Source organism: Sarcophilus harrisii, chromosome 4 (assembly GCF_902635505.1).
Source record: "Sarcophilus harrisii chromosome 4, mSarHar1.11, whole genome shotgun sequence".
In the NCBI taxonomy this organism is placed as follows: domain Eukaryota; kingdom Metazoa; phylum Chordata; class Mammalia; order Dasyuromorphia; family Dasyuridae; genus Sarcophilus; species Sarcophilus harrisii.
Window position 1 is genome coordinate 431,740,689 of NC_045429.1, and position 18,404 is coordinate 431,759,092.

Genomic DNA, 18,404 nt, shown 5'->3' on the forward strand with positions numbered 1-18,404 from the left:
GTTGAGCAATTGCAAATCACTGCAGCGGTAACAGAGACCTTGATTTGTATCCCTTGCAAGCAGTCTGGCATGCCCTCACCATTCCACCTTCCTGATATATGTACTAAGTCCTTTGGGTTGAGTTCTGTCTGAACCACAGAAGATGAGCCAGAATATTGCTGGGTGTCCCAAAAGTCTTAGTGCAATTTTAAGCTTTTAAGCTAAGAATTTTGACCATTTAGAATAAGGAAAGAACACTAGATTTAGTCATCCTGAGCCTTATGCTTACAATTTGTATGTTCTTGGGCAAATCATGAAACATCCTTGGGCCTTCAGTTTCTTCAGCTGTAAAATGAGTGTAAAGGAATGGATTACATTATCTCTGCATTCTGAATCTATGATCTTTTGAATGTCATAGAAAGTAGTATTTGATAGGAGAGAATATTTAAGATATTGAGGAAGATTAAAAAAATTAATGGGAAAGATAATTGGAAACCAAATTATTTCTTTTCCATTAAGCTTTTCTTGACCTTTTGAGCTATAAGTAATCAATCAATAATCATGATCTCCTCCTCCCCCTATTTTCTATACAACTAATTGACTCATGGCATATTAGAAGCAGAAGGTACTTTGAGAACCATCCATTCCCTCATTTTACAGAGGAGAAAACAGATGAGGACAAAGAAGGGGCCTTGAATTGTTCAAAGTGACACAGTTGGCAAGTAAAACAATTAGCATCCAAGCCAATCAGGTCTTTGTTCCTCTGAGGCCAATTTTCTTCCCACTTGATCAGCCCTTTAATTTGGGCCTATGTCATATATTGTCTTGTATGATCGATATTTACCTATATCTCATCTCCCTTAAGTAGTAGGAACCTTGTCATCTTCGTTTTCGCATCCCTCATTGGGTTTAGTTCAATGTCTTCCCTGTAACAGTTCAATAAATGCTTTTGAATGAATGAGAGAGAGATAAGACAGGAAAATGGAGAATTCACTCTTGGGATTTTGAGGGAAATGATGTTAAAGTAAATTACTTTTTGAGCTTGTTGACTTTCCAACATTTAGCAGAGAGACAGACAGAGAGAGAAAGACAAAGAAAGAGAGACAAAAGAGAGTGGATAGAAAGAGCACTCGAGAAAAACAAGTCAACAAGAGTCTCAGTTCTGAGTAGCATAGGTTGAAACTGGATTGAGGGCAAAGCTGGAGGCAGAAAGGACTGACGCTGACGAGTGAAGGTATTGTAGTCAGACATGTTTCAGTCAGTCAAACAATCAATCATTTATTCTACATGGAACAACAACCGTCAGAAGAATAGGCCAATCCAAACTAAACTTTTCATGCTGCAGAACCATCACCAAAAAAAAATTAGATCTTTCAGACTTGGAATATTCTAGGGGAAACAAACAGATTGATGGAGAGTATTAGAGCAAAATATGCTTCATTCAATTCATTCATTCAGTGTCACTACGTTCTGGGCACTGTGCTAAATGCTGAGGGCAACATCTCCATGTATATTTAAGCAAAGAATCAGGGGCGATGACTAAAATTGGAGATGAGAAATAGGACAAAGGAAAGAGAAAGAGTCATTGTTAGGATCTGGAAGGAGAATGATGGGAAAGAAGGCAGCTAGATAGTATAGTGCTTAGAGCACTGGCTCTGGAGTCAGGAGGATGTGAGTTCAAATTCACCCTCAGACACTTAACACATATTAGCTGCTGTGATCAAGAGGGGGGGATGGGAAAGAAAGAAGAGAAAGGGAGGGGAGAGGGAGAGAGAGAGAAAATGATGGAAAAGTAGGGAAGACTTGAACACTACTCTGTGATCATGTAGAGTTTCCAGCCTTTATCACTGTGCCTAGCACAGAATAGGCAATTAATAAATGTTTATTGATTGAGTTTGAAGACCCAGAGGTAGTAATGGAGATGCTTGGTATAGGGAAAGATTGTGGTGAATGATGATCAGTATTAATTTAATATGACTAGCAGGAAATCATAATAGAACTCCAGGGAATTGATCTCCATGAGCAGCAGCCCCAAGAGGAGGAGGTCAAGCCAAGCCAAAGTTTTCCACGGACTAGCCCATCAAAGAGAAATTGAACCCTCCAGCCTGGAAATCATGTAGGGGGAAATGAATTCCCACTGAAGTGAGAGAGCGTGTCATTTTCACCAGGAGAGAAAATCCCTATTAAGGACAACAGCTTCCTTTGGCTCTGTGTGCACTTACTTATTTGACCTTTTTTAAATTTTTTTGATCAGCTTTTAGCAACAGCCTGCCTTGAGACTCTTCTCTACATGGGCATCAACAGTAACATCTGTTTTTCCTCTGTAAACATCATAAATAATCATTCTGTTTTTACTGATGCATCACCTTCACTGCAGTTTGCAAGATAACTTGAAATTAATGAGAAGCTAAACAAGAGTGCCCTCAGATGTTCAGCCTCTCTGCCTTCAGAAAGAGCACTAGACTTTGAATCTGGAGACCTGGATTAAACCTTTGGCTCTGTCATTGGCCAAATCATTTGACTTCTTTCTGGGACTCAGTTTGCTCTGCTGTAAAAAGGGGGTTTAGCTAGATCATGAGATCATAGATTTAGACCTGAAAGGAGACTGTGAAGTCCAGTCCCTTCGCTTCACAGAGGAAGAAACCAAGAGAAATTGACTTGCCCATGGCCACTCAGCCATGAGTATCTTAGAAAAGATATTCACTCCACACTTACAGACTTCAAGCATAGAGCTCTAGGTACGGCTTCACCTAAGGTTCTGCTCTCTTTAAATCTATTAATTCTGTGATGATCACACTAGTCTAGGGGAAGTAAGTTCCACTGTTGTTATTGTTGTTCAGTTGTTTTTCAGTCATGTTCAATTCTTCATGGCCCCATTTGGAGTTTTCTTGATAAGATCTTAGAATGGTTTACCATTTCCTTCTCCAGCTCATTTTACAAATGAGGAAACTGAGGCTCACAGGATGAAGTAGCTTGCCCAGGTTCTCCCAGCCTTGTCTGAAGCTGGTTTCAAACTCACAAAAATGAGATTTCCTGATTCCCTGGTTGGCACTCTATCCTCTGTGCCACCTAACTGCCCAAAGATCCATACAAGGACATTACTAAACAGAAACATGAGGTGCTACTACAGAGAGTATAATGCAGAGCCACCTTCCCTGACCCTCCCACAAATTCACCACTCCCTTACTTGATGACTTCACTCTCTCTTTTATTTTTGTATCATCACCACCTCTACCCTAACAACCATGTTTAGAATCATGATCCTTGCACAGGAGACATTTGATTAATATATAACTGGCAGGAGAGGAGACCAAATGTTTAATTAATCAATTTCTCTTCAGGGAGTCCTCTCCCTAGAGTTTCATTTTGGAACTTTGGATATCAGTGGTGTGAGACAGAGAGGCAACAATCAAGAATTTTCTCTTAAAGACTTCTTAAGGCACAGATATTTCAATTGATGACTCTGATACTGCCATGTTTTCATGGGAATGTAAGAAAAAATGAATGGAAAACCAGTGCTTATTGTACGACCATACATACTTCTCATCCATTTCAGCTTTACATACGACAATATCATCATAGAAGCAACTTCACATCTGTTATCTCATTGTATTCTAAATAAAATCCTATAAAAAATAAGTAAGGAAAAAATATTAAAACCATTTTGCAGATGAGAAAACTGAGTCCCAGACTGAGTCTTGTCTAAATTAGTAACATAGTCAGGATTAGAATCCAGGCCTCTTGGATAGTAGTATGGCACATTTTTCATTATACTGGACTGTTTTCCTATAGTATTTGTGAATCTATCTGAGGAAGCTAGAGATAGATACCAAAGTATCAGACTTAATATTACAAATATGAGGCAGAGGAGTTTATCTGGAGTAAAACTCTTCTAAGCCATCAGATGAGATGAACACCATCAAATCTATTAAGATCAAGGCAGCTTAATTCAACTCAACTCAGGAAAAAAAAAATGTATTGAATATATACTGTGTTTGAGGAACTGGGCTAGCTTCTAAGGATACTAAAAAAACTTAGTACCTATCCTTTGAGATTTGCCATTCTATTCAGAAAATGTACACAGTTAAATAAAGATGTTGAGAGGGAGAAGGGAGAACAATAAGAACCAGAGGAGACCGAAAATCTTCACAAAGGAGGGGACATCAGATCTGTCTCAAAAAAAAAAAAAAAAAAAAAAGTTACACTCTTCAAAGTGAATTTGAGGAAAGAGGGAATTCCAGAGTAGGATGGAATCAGCTGGACTTGGCTCACAAACCGGCTGTTAAGTAAATACTACAAATCACAGCTTGATTTACTGTTTTGCTGATTGTCTAGACTTAAGCAGATTCAACTGGTAAGTGTTGTATACACATTTTTTTAAAAAGTCAATTGTAATCATTTACTAGCACATCCCCAGATGAATTTCTGGCACAGGGGTATCCTCAGTGCTGGGGTGCCCTGTTGGATCAGTTCCAATCTTTATGAGCTTCAGTGTGAAAGTAGTGGAGTAGATGGCTGGTTCCAAAGAGGCATTGGTAATATGGAGAAAACTCCTCTCCCCCTTTCCTCCCTGCTATTAACTGGATGAGGCCCTGACTGTTGTAATTCTTGTCAGGAGTTCATGGTGTTTGTATCCCTCTGAGACATTCTATGAGGCAGCTAGATGGTGCCATAGTGTACAGTGTACCAAACCTGGAGTCAGGAAGACCTGAATTTAAATTTGGCCTTAAATACTTACTAGCTGTGTGTCCCTGGGCAAGTCATGTAACTCAATTTGCCTCAGTTTCATCTATAAAATGATCTGAAGAAAGAAGCAGCAAATCATATCTGATTCTCTATAGTATTTTCTTGGAAATACTATATCTTTTAGTATATAGTATCTTTTCCAAGAAAACTCTACAGAGAGTCAGACATGATTAGTCAAAAAAACAACAACAAAAAAGCATTCCATGAGGCAACTAAATGGTGCAGTGGTTAGAGCATTAGACCAGGCAAATCCAGCTATACATTTGCTAATTGTGGGCAAGTCACTTAATCTCCTTTTGTCTTATTGCAGTAGAAAAGAAAATCACCAGACTCCAACATCTTTGCTAAGAAAACTCTTTGGATAGCCATTAGCACATTATGGTCCTTGTGCTAATGTGGAATCAGCCAAAACCGAACAGCAAAGTATTCCAAGCACTCATCAAACCCTGAACGTAGAGTAATAAGGATGTTCTCCAAATCCAGAGTGGGCAGCAATTCTATAGTGTTCTTAACATTTGCAAAAAAAAAAAAAAGACTTACTTATATCATTGTAATCCTTGCAACAGCTCCCTGAGATAGGGGCTGTTATTATCCCAGTTTTCCAGAAGGAGAAACTGAGGAGAGGAGAAGTGGAGTGATTTCCACAGCATTACATACCCAGTAAGTGTCAGAGGCAGAATTCAAATTCAGGACCTCCTGATTCCCAAGTCAGCCCTTCTCCATCATATCCATTGTAATACCTAATTGCCTCTGCTTCCCTTTTTCCCTGGAAAGAATGTAGTCAGGGCTCTCCAGAATGTGAAGGGTTTGGTTTAGTTAGTGACATTTGAAAGAGATCATAGGATCACAGGTCTAGACCTGACAGGGGACGTCTAGTCCAACCCCCTAATTTAACAGATGAGTAAACTGAGGCTGATCTCTACAAGGTCATCTACATGGCAGGCATCCGAGGTAGCCTTGAACTCCTGTGCCTCAACTTTAGAGTCACATTCCACTGTACGTGTTGCCTTTCCAAAGGGAGGACGAGCTGTCATATTTCCATTTGAAATTTTCAATGAGATGCAAAACATTTCCCACTGCCTCCTGCTCAGGCAATCTCCATTTTAACGGTTAATACCATTCTTGTTGTCCCATTGTATAATCTTCAGTCTAGCCTATGGTACCAGAGGTCCCAAGGAGTTGTCAGCATTGCTCTGTTAGCAGCCGACAAAGCCTTTTCAATGGCTTTCTAAGGGAATGATTGGAGCTTTTCCAAAGGGCCCTTATGTCTGCTTTAGTTAATTAGCAAAAGAACAATTTGCTCACAAAATCTTTCCATTTATGAAAGGTGGGAGAAAATCCACATAAACTATCACTTCTTTTGGAGCTATTTCCCAATTGGAGGAGAGATAGAGAAAAGATCTCTGAGCTTCATACACCAGAGCCTCCAGCCACCATCTGAGGGCACCTGGTTCTGTGCCCGGTATGGAACAAATATCTGGGCCAAAGACCTGGAGTAAAGCTGGCCGATGTGAGTGGGTTGAAAAAACAAGAAACTGTTTGAGTGACAGCAATGGACTTGGGGAGGAAGGGAGATGTCCCTAATCAGGTCTTGTCATCCCTTCTAATAATTCAGTATATAAGATAGAAAAGTGTAGCCTCTGATGTGTAATGCCAATTGCTTTGAATACATTTTAAAACTTCTTGATAGTGGTGATTATTTCTTATTAATTAATCACTTAATAAGTGCTTGTAGGCAACTAGTTGGCACAGTAGACAGAGTGCCAGGTCTGGTATCAGGAAGATTTGAACAGAAATTTGTCCTCAGACACTTACTAGCCGTACTAACTTAGGACAAGTCACTACACCCTATTTGCCTCAGTTTCTTCATCTGTCAAATGAGCTAGAGAAGTCTCTACTGTAGTAGAGTAGACTAGTGTACTGTAGTAGAGTAGACTAGATACTCCTCCAAGAAAACTACAAATGGGATCATAAAGAGTCAGACATGATTGAAAAGCAATTCAACAAAAGCTTAAATGTGGAAAAGAACATTAGGTTTAACATCAAAGGGCCTGGGTTCAAATCTCAGCTATGTCACTAACTACCTATGTAACCTTGGTCAATTCTCCTAATTCTAATCCTCAACTTCATAATCTGTAAATTAGGATAAAGGGTGGAGAATAGATTAGGTATCCTGTGAGTTTCCTTCCAGCTCTAAATCTGATCCTCAGGTGCTTTGGTTCATTCTGCTGCCTTGGTTTGTTTTGTTTTGTTTTTCATGGAAAAGAAAACAATTTAGCATCTTGGTATTTAATGAAACCAAATGACCACTTTAGCCACACTTTCTTTCTCTTTTCAATTCTCTTGGACCTTGTTTAACTAGTGTGATGAAACAAACCAGTGAATAGTTGGATTCAGCTAACTAGTTATTTGGAAAACTGCCCCATTAGAAACTATTGTCAAGCTTCACAAATCCAAATTAATTGAGGGGAAAGCCTATTCAGAATGAGTGGAAAATCTACATTTAAAGAGTTTTCAAAGAAACACAGTTTATTTCCAACAAGTGTAGTATCTAGAAGAAAATTCAAAAAGAACTCACTAGTTTGAGTCCTTATATTTATAAATATAAATAAATGAATGAATGAAAACTTATAAATAATAAATAAATAGGGAAAGAAAAAGCTAAGTAAAGGAACCTTCTAATAGAGTAGGAGAGCCCTTGGCTAGAAGTGGGATTCAAAAGATCATTGAGGCAAATCCTGACTTTGTTACTGACTTAGTTCTACCTTGGACAGCTCATATCACCTCACATAAATTCAAAGCCTATGATTTCTAGTCCTTAGATTATGGTATGTATCCTAGATTGGAGTGAGAAGATTTCAGAGGGTTCAGAAGGATATGGAGCATCCCAGGGAAGTTCCCAAGGGCAATGTCCTAGCATCAAAAAGAATATAACTTGGGAGCAGATGAGACAATAATTATTGCTGAAAAGAGGAGGCAGAGATACTGGACTCTCATTTTGTTTCTATTTTTTCCAAGGAGAGAAATCTTTAATGAAAGGACAAAAGTAACTAATGGGAGTTTAATGGCTTAAAATAAGTGAGGAGATAGTAAGAGAGCTCTTCTCTGCCTTTGATTCGTTAAGATCACTCAGCCCAGATGAGCAGCTTTCTCAGATTGGCAGATGTGACTACTAAGCCATTGTCAGTGATTCTCAAATGGCTGTGGAAGAAGGTACTACAGCACTAATGAAGGATGAAAATTCTTATTTCTGAAAAAATAATATACTCAGCCATGGTGTTGTCATTCTAGACCAACAGAGCTCCCATGAGAAAAGAGAAAACATCAGCAACTGAGGTGATGAGGGAAGCCTTCGAGGATAACATGGCACTAAACCTAAGCCTTCATGGAAGAGGACTCTGAGAAGAAGAGGGAGGAGGAAGTATATTCCAGGCACAGGAGACAGCTTTTGTGGATGCATGGAAGTAAAAGATATAGTCTGAAGTTCAGGAAATGGTTAGTAAGTAGTTAAGATTGGGACAGGTGTAGACCTCATAATGAGGAGCTAAGACTATAAAAGGAACCATGAAAGGCCTTAAATGCCAGGCTAAAGAGTTTGATTTTTATCTTAGAGATCATACTCTAAGGTATAGTGTTTTGAAAGGTTTTGAAAGAAGAGAATGGAACCATGAGACTTTTTTGTTTTGGAAAATTGAGTGGAGGATGTGTTAGAGATGGTAAAGATTTGAAACAGGGAGAGTATTTAGGAGACTAGACTCCTAGGTAGTCAGAGTAACAATTTGTCTTCTCTTCTGGAAAGTAGAAACAGTCTAAGCACTTCAAGGCAGAGGCTGTGAATAATACTTTTCTCTGTATGCACTTTGTGCTCTAGAAAATCATTGGGCACATTTTAATTATTTTTGTGAGGCAGTCAGGATAAAATGTCATGATCACTAGTATGTGGGACTGAATTCGAACTCAAGTCTACTTCACTCTGATGCTTTATTCACAGCACCATCTAGCTTCCCCATACCTAGGTTGATACTGTGACAATATAGCACTCTCACTAGATGTCTTCAAGCAAAAGATGATTGACAGTAAATCAAAAATATTGTAGAGAGATGTTCTTGTTCAAGTACAGATTAGAACGGATAGCCTTGAGGTTTCTGGACTTTTTCACAGATCTCATTGACCTTTTGATCAGAGTATTTTCCCTTTCTTCTCCCCTCTCTTCACGCCAAATTAGATCCTAGACTTATGGCTCCAGAGTGAAAGGAGCCTTCAAGCTGAGTGGAACGGGGGAAATTATGATTTCTTTTTTCACCATATCCCCTCCCAAGCCCTATTGACATCGTCTGTCAGAGAACATCGTGGAGGCTAAAGAATCTATGTTTCAGGGTAGTTCCTGCAGGGTGTCCTGTCAGGTGGCTTTGATTGATTTCCCATCTACCCACTGTTAGGTAGGGAGATGCCAATCAGCTGGGAGCCCACAAACATGGTAGGGCAGAAGGGAGAGTGTTATCCTAGAGAGTTAGAATATGCAGGACCAAAAAAAAGGCCAAGTCAGAGAAACCAGAGGATTTCACTTCTCTCCCCTGGGGGTTCTAACGCTGTTTTAAAAATAAAATCAAAAGATGTAATTTCTCTTAATCAATAAATGTTTCATACTTTCCCCCTGGATGTGGAGAGTCAAGTTGGAATTGTATCATCATATTTTCTCAAAGATAGTGGAGTGTGATAGACACATACATTCACATATATACATGTACACACTCACATTCACACTCAAACTTCCTCACATACTCACACATATACACACATACACATGCTCACCTAGACTCACATTCATACTCTCATACATATAAACACACACAAACTCTCCCTCTGGTACACACATGTACACACGTTCACACACAGACACCCCTCTTTTCACATCCAGCCTCAGCAGAAAGAGTGAGTACTGATAGTGTCAGAGAATGTGGGGAAAGTGCCGAAGAGCCTGAAAAAGTGTTGGCAGACCCCAGCCAAACAAGAGAATCCCAATGTCAGGCAGCATTTTTTTTTTTTTTTTTTTTTTTTTGCTCAGTGAGGCTTTCTGGACTTAACTAAATTGTATTTCCTGGCTCTGGAGTGATAAGGCAGCAATCTAAAAAACATGTTACACTTATACATCAATAGAAGCCGTAGCTTGTCCAGCATTTTGTTGAAAGATAGCACTGGGCATAAATAGCTCTCAGGCCTTTGATGGCAGGAGAAAACCAGATTAATCCTCTGTGGGAGACCCAACCATCAGGCTCTGAGACTGGGGCTCCAGGGCAGAAAAACCAATGATGCTATTAAACAGAAATTCATTTTGCTTTCCCCAAACCCTTCTTTCCAGCCTGTGTAAAGAAGCTTCCGTTCCTCTTCAATACCTTTATTCCCTTAAAGGATTATTTCCGCTACAGCAGAAATGGAGACACAAACAGAAATGTTTAAATAAAATTAAGTGGAACGCTGAGAAAGTGACAGGCTGGAGAAGAAGGTTGGGGAGGGGCGATAAGGAGGAGGGGAGAAGCAGGCTGAATCTAAGCCAATAGTGTGGCGACAGGCGGGCACCAGGTGGTCCAAGGAAAAGACTGACTGGGTCCCCCTGGGGAATAAGGAGGCAGTGTGTCACATTAGAGAAAGCACTGAAGGTGGAATGGGGAGCCCTGCTTATTGGAACCTTTATAAATCGGTTAACTTTTCTAGGTTTTGAGGAAGGAAAGGGCGGGAAGGAGAAGAGATGATCTATAAACTGAGCCTTGGGAATTCTAAAAGGTAGAAGTAATGAGGGAGAGCATCCCAGATGGGGATAACTATAAACTTTCCCAGGATGGACAATGGGTACAACCTATATGGAGGTAAGGGAATCAAATATCGTGTAAGGTAAGAAAAATATCCATTAGGCCAGATGACCTTAGGTTTGGGAAGCCATGACCTCAATCATAAAGACTCTGAGTGGAACTAAAGGGCAGTATATGATCAGACCCTTCCTGGTATCCGATGATAAAGATGTTGTTTTGATTATTATATTCTGAGCAATAAGATTGAAAACTGTGCAGACAGGGAATAAGCACAAGGCATTAAAATAACCAGTAAGATGTCTGGACTGACTTAATCATCCACTTTCTTTTCACTTAGTGTGAGCTCCCCTCAAGGTTCTGTTCTGGGTTCACTTCTCTTTCTATATTCTCTCCTTTGATAATCTTAGCTTCCAATGAAACAAGATGACTCCCAGATCATCACATTCAGCCCCAATTTCTTTTCTAAACACTAGCCACATAATATCAAATGCTTCCTGGACATCTCTACCTGAATGTCCCATCAACCCCTCATACTCCATCTGAGCAACTAAGAACTCTTCTTTTCCCTTAAGTCTGCTCTTCCTCCAAACTTCCCCACCTCTGTTGATGGGAAGCCAATCTTCTAGCTCACAGTTACTCTTCATTCTTTCTTGTACTGCAATCTCTGTATGCAATTAATTGGTAGATCTCATTCATCTTGCTTCTACAGGAAGGATCCATCTTCATGCATCCCTTTCTCTCCAATCACATGGGAGAAAAGGGGAATTTCTTTTCCTTTCCTCATTCCCCATAACTAAAGCAGCTCCAGTCTTCTCTCCCCTGAACTATTGAAATAGCTTCCTTAATTAGTTCCTCTCCTCCAGTCTCTTCTCCTCACAACTGTCAGCTTGATATTCCTAAAACATGGAATTGACCATGTCACTCCCCAGCTCAAAAGAAAAATGACTTCTTGTTCCTATTCAGTGGCTTTCTGTTCCCTCTAAGATTAAATGCAAATTACTCAACCCAGAATTTATAGCCCTTTCCAATCTGGGTACCACCTGCCTTCAAATTGTATTTATTATTACTCACTTTTACACACTCTCAATATAGCATACTAGTTATTTCCCAAACATGAAATTCCATCTCTAACCTCTGTGCATGTGTCTTTATACAAATAATCCCCCTTATTTGGATTGTTGCTCCCTCTTCATCTCTACCTCTTAGAATCCCTAGCTTCTTTTTAGGCACAATTTAGATACCATGTATTTCATGCATACTTTCCTGATCTCACTGGATATCAGAGCTATCTTGTGCTCCCACTTGGAGATAATACCAGCTAGTGTCATTTCTCAATGACATAAGACCTCTCGAGTTTACAAGTTAACTGGCAAAGCTAGAAACATACATCTTAGGATCACTGTTCAATCATCTGAGCTCAGTGAAAGAAACACAAAGCAGAGAAATTAGTTGGTGACTTGAGCTCTGGTCTGAGGCAAGCACATGTACTTGTTGACACGTACATATAGTTGCTATAGCTGTGGGAGTGGGCAAAAGGGAGACTTCACTTCTTCTTTACCCTAGTAGAAGTTCAAGGACTTGCAGAATCCCTAAAGACTTGAAAAAGGAAGAGCAGGGAAGATGGAAGTCATTTCTCCATTTAGCCATAACTTAAAATGTTATTCTCATTCAGTTATTTTCACTAATTCATCTTCTACATAGCCCTTTGGAATAGGGGAGAGCAAACAGTAATCTCTATTTACACATAGTAGGTACTTAACAAATCTTTATTGACTGATTGACATATACTTTAGCAAGGATCCAGCCTGAAAGGACCAGAATGCAGGCAGACTCCTAATCATGTTCCTTGGAATGGACCTAGCAGGACCCAGCTCAACAGACAGAATCTCCATCTCCCTCACCCCTATTATACTTTGTAGATTTTGCTACCTTAGTAGTATATAATCTTTTTCATCTCTTAGGTAGAGAGATTTGGTTTTATATCTCCAAGGCCCGGCGCAATGTCTGACATAAAGAAGGTGCTTAATAACCATCTGTTACATTAGGTTACATTGGACTGTGACTTGTGGTATGGCTGCCCTCCACCGCCACAAGCCTGAGCCCTGTATCATCTGCCCCTCTTTTTCTAGGGAAAAGCACATTTCTTAGAAAGATATGACTACAAGAGTCCAGTGGAGTGCTGCTGTCCAGGCAAAAGGCAATAAGGGCCTGAATTGTCATTCTATTTGCAAAATGAGCACATAAAACTATACTGCCCACCTACCTCAAAAGATAGGAAAGCACTTCTTAAGCCTTAAGACCTTAATTTGAGATATTATATTCCTCATCTATAAAGTGGAGATGGAAAGGCTTGACTAAGTCTATCAGTCAGTCAATAAGCATTTATTAAATGCTTATTCTATGCCATGCACCATTCTAATAGTTGATCTCTAAGGTTCATTCATTCTAGCTCTAAAATTCTATTATCTCTAAACCATTCGTCAAAGTAGGACTATGACAAGAACTTTTACTAGTAGACCTTATTTCCCTTCCTGTATGTAATTACAATAAAACTTTATTTCTAGGACAATGTGGTCTAACTGAGGGGACTGAATCAAAATTATTATTTCCTTTTAGTCGGTGAAAGTTTTTCTGTAATAAAAGATTGTATTTGGTTAGTTGTATTGCCAAAGCTGTTTTGCAATAGTAATTTATCTTAATGGGAGGTTTCCTTGCCCCATTCAAATTCAATTTTAGCTCTTTGAGTCCTAGTACTGGGTCATATGGAAGGAAGGAAGGAAGGAAGGAAGAAAGGAAGGAAGGAAGGAAGGAAGGAAAGAAGGAAGGAAGGAAGGAAGGAAGGAAGGAAGGAGAGGGGAGAGAAGGGAAGAGGAGAGGTGAAGAGTGGGGAAAGAAGAGAAAAGAAAGGAAGGAGAAAAAAAGTGAGAGGGAAGGGGAAAAGGGAAGGAGGGAGGAAATGGGCATTTACTAAATGCTTATTATATGCCAGACTTTGTGTTAAAGTAATGTCATTAAGTACACCATATTTTTAGGATATTATAGTAGATAAAAACATAGATATGGACATGGACATAGATATAGATATAGATATAGCACGTAACTGCTGGAATCAGGACAAGGGCCAGCTCTCTCCCATGCCCAGTCTGTGTTTTCTACTATAGCATTCCCTGTCTTTGAAAAAGTCATAATAATTCTAATGGAATGGCCAAATTATTTGTTGCAGTAGAATTTTTTTTCAAAATGTCTATATGTCCATCAAGCCACCCATATTTTATTAACTACCTGTTGTGTGCCAAGAACTGTGCTTGGCTCTGGAACTTGTCCCTGTATTCAAGCTATGTGAAAACATCTATTGGGTACCCCTCCCACTAAGGAAGACAGCTATAACTTCAAGTCTTAGAAAGGCTCAGGATGTGTCAGAGGTGAGAACTGAACCCAAATCTCTGAATCCCAAATCCAGGCTTCTATCTGCTATGTCACACATGAGACTAGAGGGTGCTAACTTTGTTTGAAACCATCAGCCCATCAATCATGATTGAAGAAATGTAAAGAATTGTTCAGAGATTTATACAGCAATAAGCTTTTCATATGCCATTGAATTCTCAGTGCTCAGAGACCTGTAAGAAGTCACTCATATTGTTTCTCTTTTCTTTATTCCAGGTGTTTACAAAGTATGGGAAATGTTATATGTTTAACTCAGGAGAGGATGGAAGACCTCTGCTCACTACAGTCAAGGGAGGAACAGGCAATGGGCTGGAGATCATGCTGGACATACAACAGGATGAGTACCTACCCATCTGGGGAGAAACAGGTAAGAAGGAGTTCTGCTTACACAAATATGTGCTTAACTGTGATTTCTCAGATTTCTCAGTCTGTTACGTGAAATATTACCTTCCATTCAATGTTTTAGGATCCTTTGGCACAAATGAACGAATGAAGCATTTATTAATCAAAGTACAATGCTGCATTAGGGATACAAATACAAAAGGCTATCCCTGCTTTCAGTGAGTTCATGTTCTACCAAGGAAGACAACACATAGAAAAGGTTTCTGCTGCAAATCAGATGGAAAAGTCCTGTGATCCTTAGGCACAGTAACAAATAAGATGGTTAAGATCCTGTCTTCTAGGGCTTTGGGGCTTTCCTACCTTTTGGTGGCAGTTGGTCAGCAGTTGGCATTAGGGATAGTTAGGAAGGTAGAATCCTTCTTCATATTGCATTCTCCTCAATGATCTCTGTATGGTCTAGTCTGCAAGCTGAAATAGTGGTCTATAGGACATGGGTACTTCCAAGACCTTTGGCTTAATGGTTTTGGACTATCTCCATTAGGGTCTTAGTTGAAATAATGACCAAGGTAGTGATTTGACTCACTAGGCACATGCCCTTCTCCTGTTTCTCTTAGGTTTCCTTGATACTTCAATGAGGCTGCTTGCCCATCCCCTAGGTAGCAGGGTGGCTAGCTATTGGTGGGGCGAGCATACAACAAGATTTCCAAGTATGACTTATGAGGGGTATATGTCTTTGCTTTTTTGTCAGCTTTTTAAATAGAATAGAAGATAGTAGAGGTGGTAGAAATCATAGTAGAGAGGGAAAGTATGGTGTTGGTTGGAACTGGAAAATGTTAGATCTGGAAAGGATATTAGAAGACCAAATTCTTCACTTTAGAAGGAGAGAAGTTGAGCCCAAAATAAAGGAAGAGACATTCTCAAGCTCACTCATTTCTTTGTTTCTGCAATTTCCTTTACTATCCAAGTATGTCACAGGGAAATGAGAACGATAAGCCTTTTAGCTGTCACTGATTCCCACTGGGCACATGTAGATACTATCAAAGAGTTTTGTGTGTGTGTGAATTAGAGGAATCCTTGTGATATCTGTGGAATAACAAGGGATTTATAAAATAGGGTTTGTAATTTTTCCAATCCAATACCATGATCAGATCACTTCTTTTCAATGACTCCCCACTGCCTGCTGAATTTAATTTCTTGATCTTCATATTCAGGGTCCACCACAATCAGGCTACAATCTTCCTGCTAGACTTATACAGACACCCACTCTACAGTGACAGAAAGTGCTGAGCTTGCAGTCAATGAAAAACTAAATTCAAATTCTATCTCAGACACTTAGTATACCACAAGAAAAATTATTTCTTCTCCCCAGATTTCCTAGGGAGCCCTTTTTTTGGATCTTTCCTTTTGCTCCTGGTACATTTTACATTTAGTTGAGATGCTATACCCTACCATACCCCCCATTAAACCATAATCTCCTTGAGAACAGGGACTGTATAACTTTTTAATCTTAGATTTCCCATAGTGCAGTGCATAAAATATTTGTTTCATTGAATTTCTAGTTAGAGTGAAGTCAGGAAAACCCTGATTCAGATCTTATTTCCAGCACTCACTAGCCATGTAATTCATTCTATTCTCTATGCTCATATGGCCTCCATCCTAGGTCATTTCTCCCAGGATCATTGTAATAGTCCTTAACTGATCAGAGTAACTGGATCATAAAGTGAAAAGGACACTGATTTAGGAGTCAACAGACATTTGTTTGCTTGTACTTGTGTGACCTCTGGCAAGTCATTGAATCTCTCTGGGCCTCAGTTTCCCCTGGTAAAACAAGAGGATTAGACTAAAAAATCTTTGATGTCTCTTGCAGCTATAAATCTATGGTTCCATAATCCCTCTCCATTCTGCAAATTAATATTTCTAAATTATAAGTCTGACCATGTCAATCCCCTACTCAATAAACTCCAATGACTGTCTCAAACTCCTCTGTTGGCAATTTAAAACCCTTCACAACCTAATTTTCCATTCTTATTGTAAACTTTCTCCTTTATGTATTCAAAATACATATATACAAAATACATTCTATAATGAAAAGAACTTTGGCTTTAGAGGGGTTGAATTCAGATACTGGACCTGCCCTTTATTCTTTCTTTGGGACAAGTTACTAATCGTCCATGCCTCCATTTCCTCCAAGCCAGCTTTTTAGGACTCTCCTAGCTTGAAATCTATAAAGGTGTTGAGTTAGCACTATGGTCTCTAAAGAGAATCACTGACTTATTCATCCCTGAATATATTTACATATTGAGTTCAGGGGGCTGAATGCCCAAATACCTAAAACAAACTAATTAGTGCTATCCTGTCTCAATTAAAATTCAACATTAATTACTAGAAATCCATATCATATTTTTAAACCTGGAAGAAGCATGAGAGATAGAGACAGAGACTCAGTCCCTACAGTATATGCTTGGAAACATTCCCAAGAACAAGAACCAATCAAATCCTCTCAGACTTGGTCAATCCAATCCACACCTAAATTAATAATCCCCTCCACAAAGAAAAAGCATCCAGTGAGGGAGGAGTCACTAGTACTTCCTTTTTCATAATCTTAATCATCAAGAAGGAGGAAATGCACAGGATAGTATAGAGAATACTGGATTTGGATTCAGGAATGCCTGAGTTCAAATCCTTCAGCCACTTACTTACTAGCTGTGTGACTCTGGTCTAGTCACTTAACTTCTCTCAACTTCAATTTTCCCATCTGGAAAATGGAAGCAAACATAGCATAAAGATCACATGAAATAAGTTTTATACATTACTTTGCAAACTTGGAGCTATTATTAGCATTAGAATGCTTTCTCTTGAATCAACCTAAATAAACAGTACAAGGTCTACCATATTGCTCCTGGTTTTGTTCTTCTGAATTAAATGGAACAAGGTTAATCCCAGTTCCACTATAACATTCTTCAATATTAGAAAAATAGTCCTCCTGACTTTTCTTCTTCTACAGACCAAATACTACCAGTGTACATATCTGTATGTGTACATCCATACATATATTACATCTATATATACATGTATACATATAGGTTGACTTTTAAACATCCCCAAAAACAATTCCATACCCATGTCAGAATATATCCATATAAAAGAATTTTAACCATAAATCTCCATTTTATATGGCTTATTTTAAGTATCAATATAAATTTGACATGTTATTTCTGATGTATCTCTATATAGTTTGCACATAGTTCTCTTTTCTATTGTTTCCTTCATTAAATGATGAGCTCTCTGATAGTCTTTTGCATTTCTTATATCCTCAGCTATAGCACCATGTATACAGAAGTGGTTTAATAAAATTTTATTGATTGATTGCCATTACTTTTTTTTTTCTTAGCTGAAGCAATTGGGGTTAAATGACTTGCCCACGGTCACACAGTTAGGAAATGTTAAGTGTCCGAGGCCAGATTTGAACTCAGGTCCTCCTGACTTCAGGGTTGGTGCTCTATCCCCTGCACCACCTAGCTGCCCCTTGATTGCCATTACTTTTAAAACTATCCTGCAGATCTGTGCATTCTTTCTGACCTTCCTTTGGTCCTCTTCTGTGCTTTAAAAAAGTGTTGCGATGGCCATTGTTTTATTTTTTCTTTTTGACATCAATATTGTTAATCCCTCTCTCCAGTCTTTTCCCCAATTCAGAAACCAATAGAAAGAAGAGGGAAGCAACAAATATATAGCCAAAAAAATAACTCAATCTACAGAGAGACCAATTCCAAAAATGTATGTCTTTGTCACCGCCTTAAACCTGTTATCTTGTTGTCATGAAACACATGAATGAATGTTGAAAATTCTCTTTACATGTAATTGGAAAAAAAACATTAATTTAAAAAAAAATTATGTATCCTCTGGAGAGAAGTTTGGTTATTGCACTGATCAGAATTCTTAAGCCTTTCAAAGCTATTTTTCTTTATAATGTTGCTGTTCTTGTTATAAATTGTCCTCCTGATTCTGCTTACTTCATTTTGTTTCAGTCTATACTACCCAGGACTCTCTGCAATCATCTCTTTCATCATTTCTTATGATGCAATAATA

General features: G+C 38.9%; 1 protein-coding gene across 1 annotated transcript in view; it reads left to right on the plus strand.

Annotated features, from left to right (window-relative positions):
* LOC100919698 (acid-sensing ion channel 2) overlaps nt 1-18,404 on the plus strand; it is a 331,481-nt gene that overhangs the window by 200,060 nt on the left and 113,017 nt on the right. Inside the window, exon 2 of the mRNA XM_031967604.1 lies at nt 14,193-14,343. Within this exon, the coding sequence (XP_031823464.1) occupies nt 14,193-14,343 (151 nt within the window). The remainder of the gene's footprint in view (nt 1-14,192; nt 14,344-18,404) is intronic.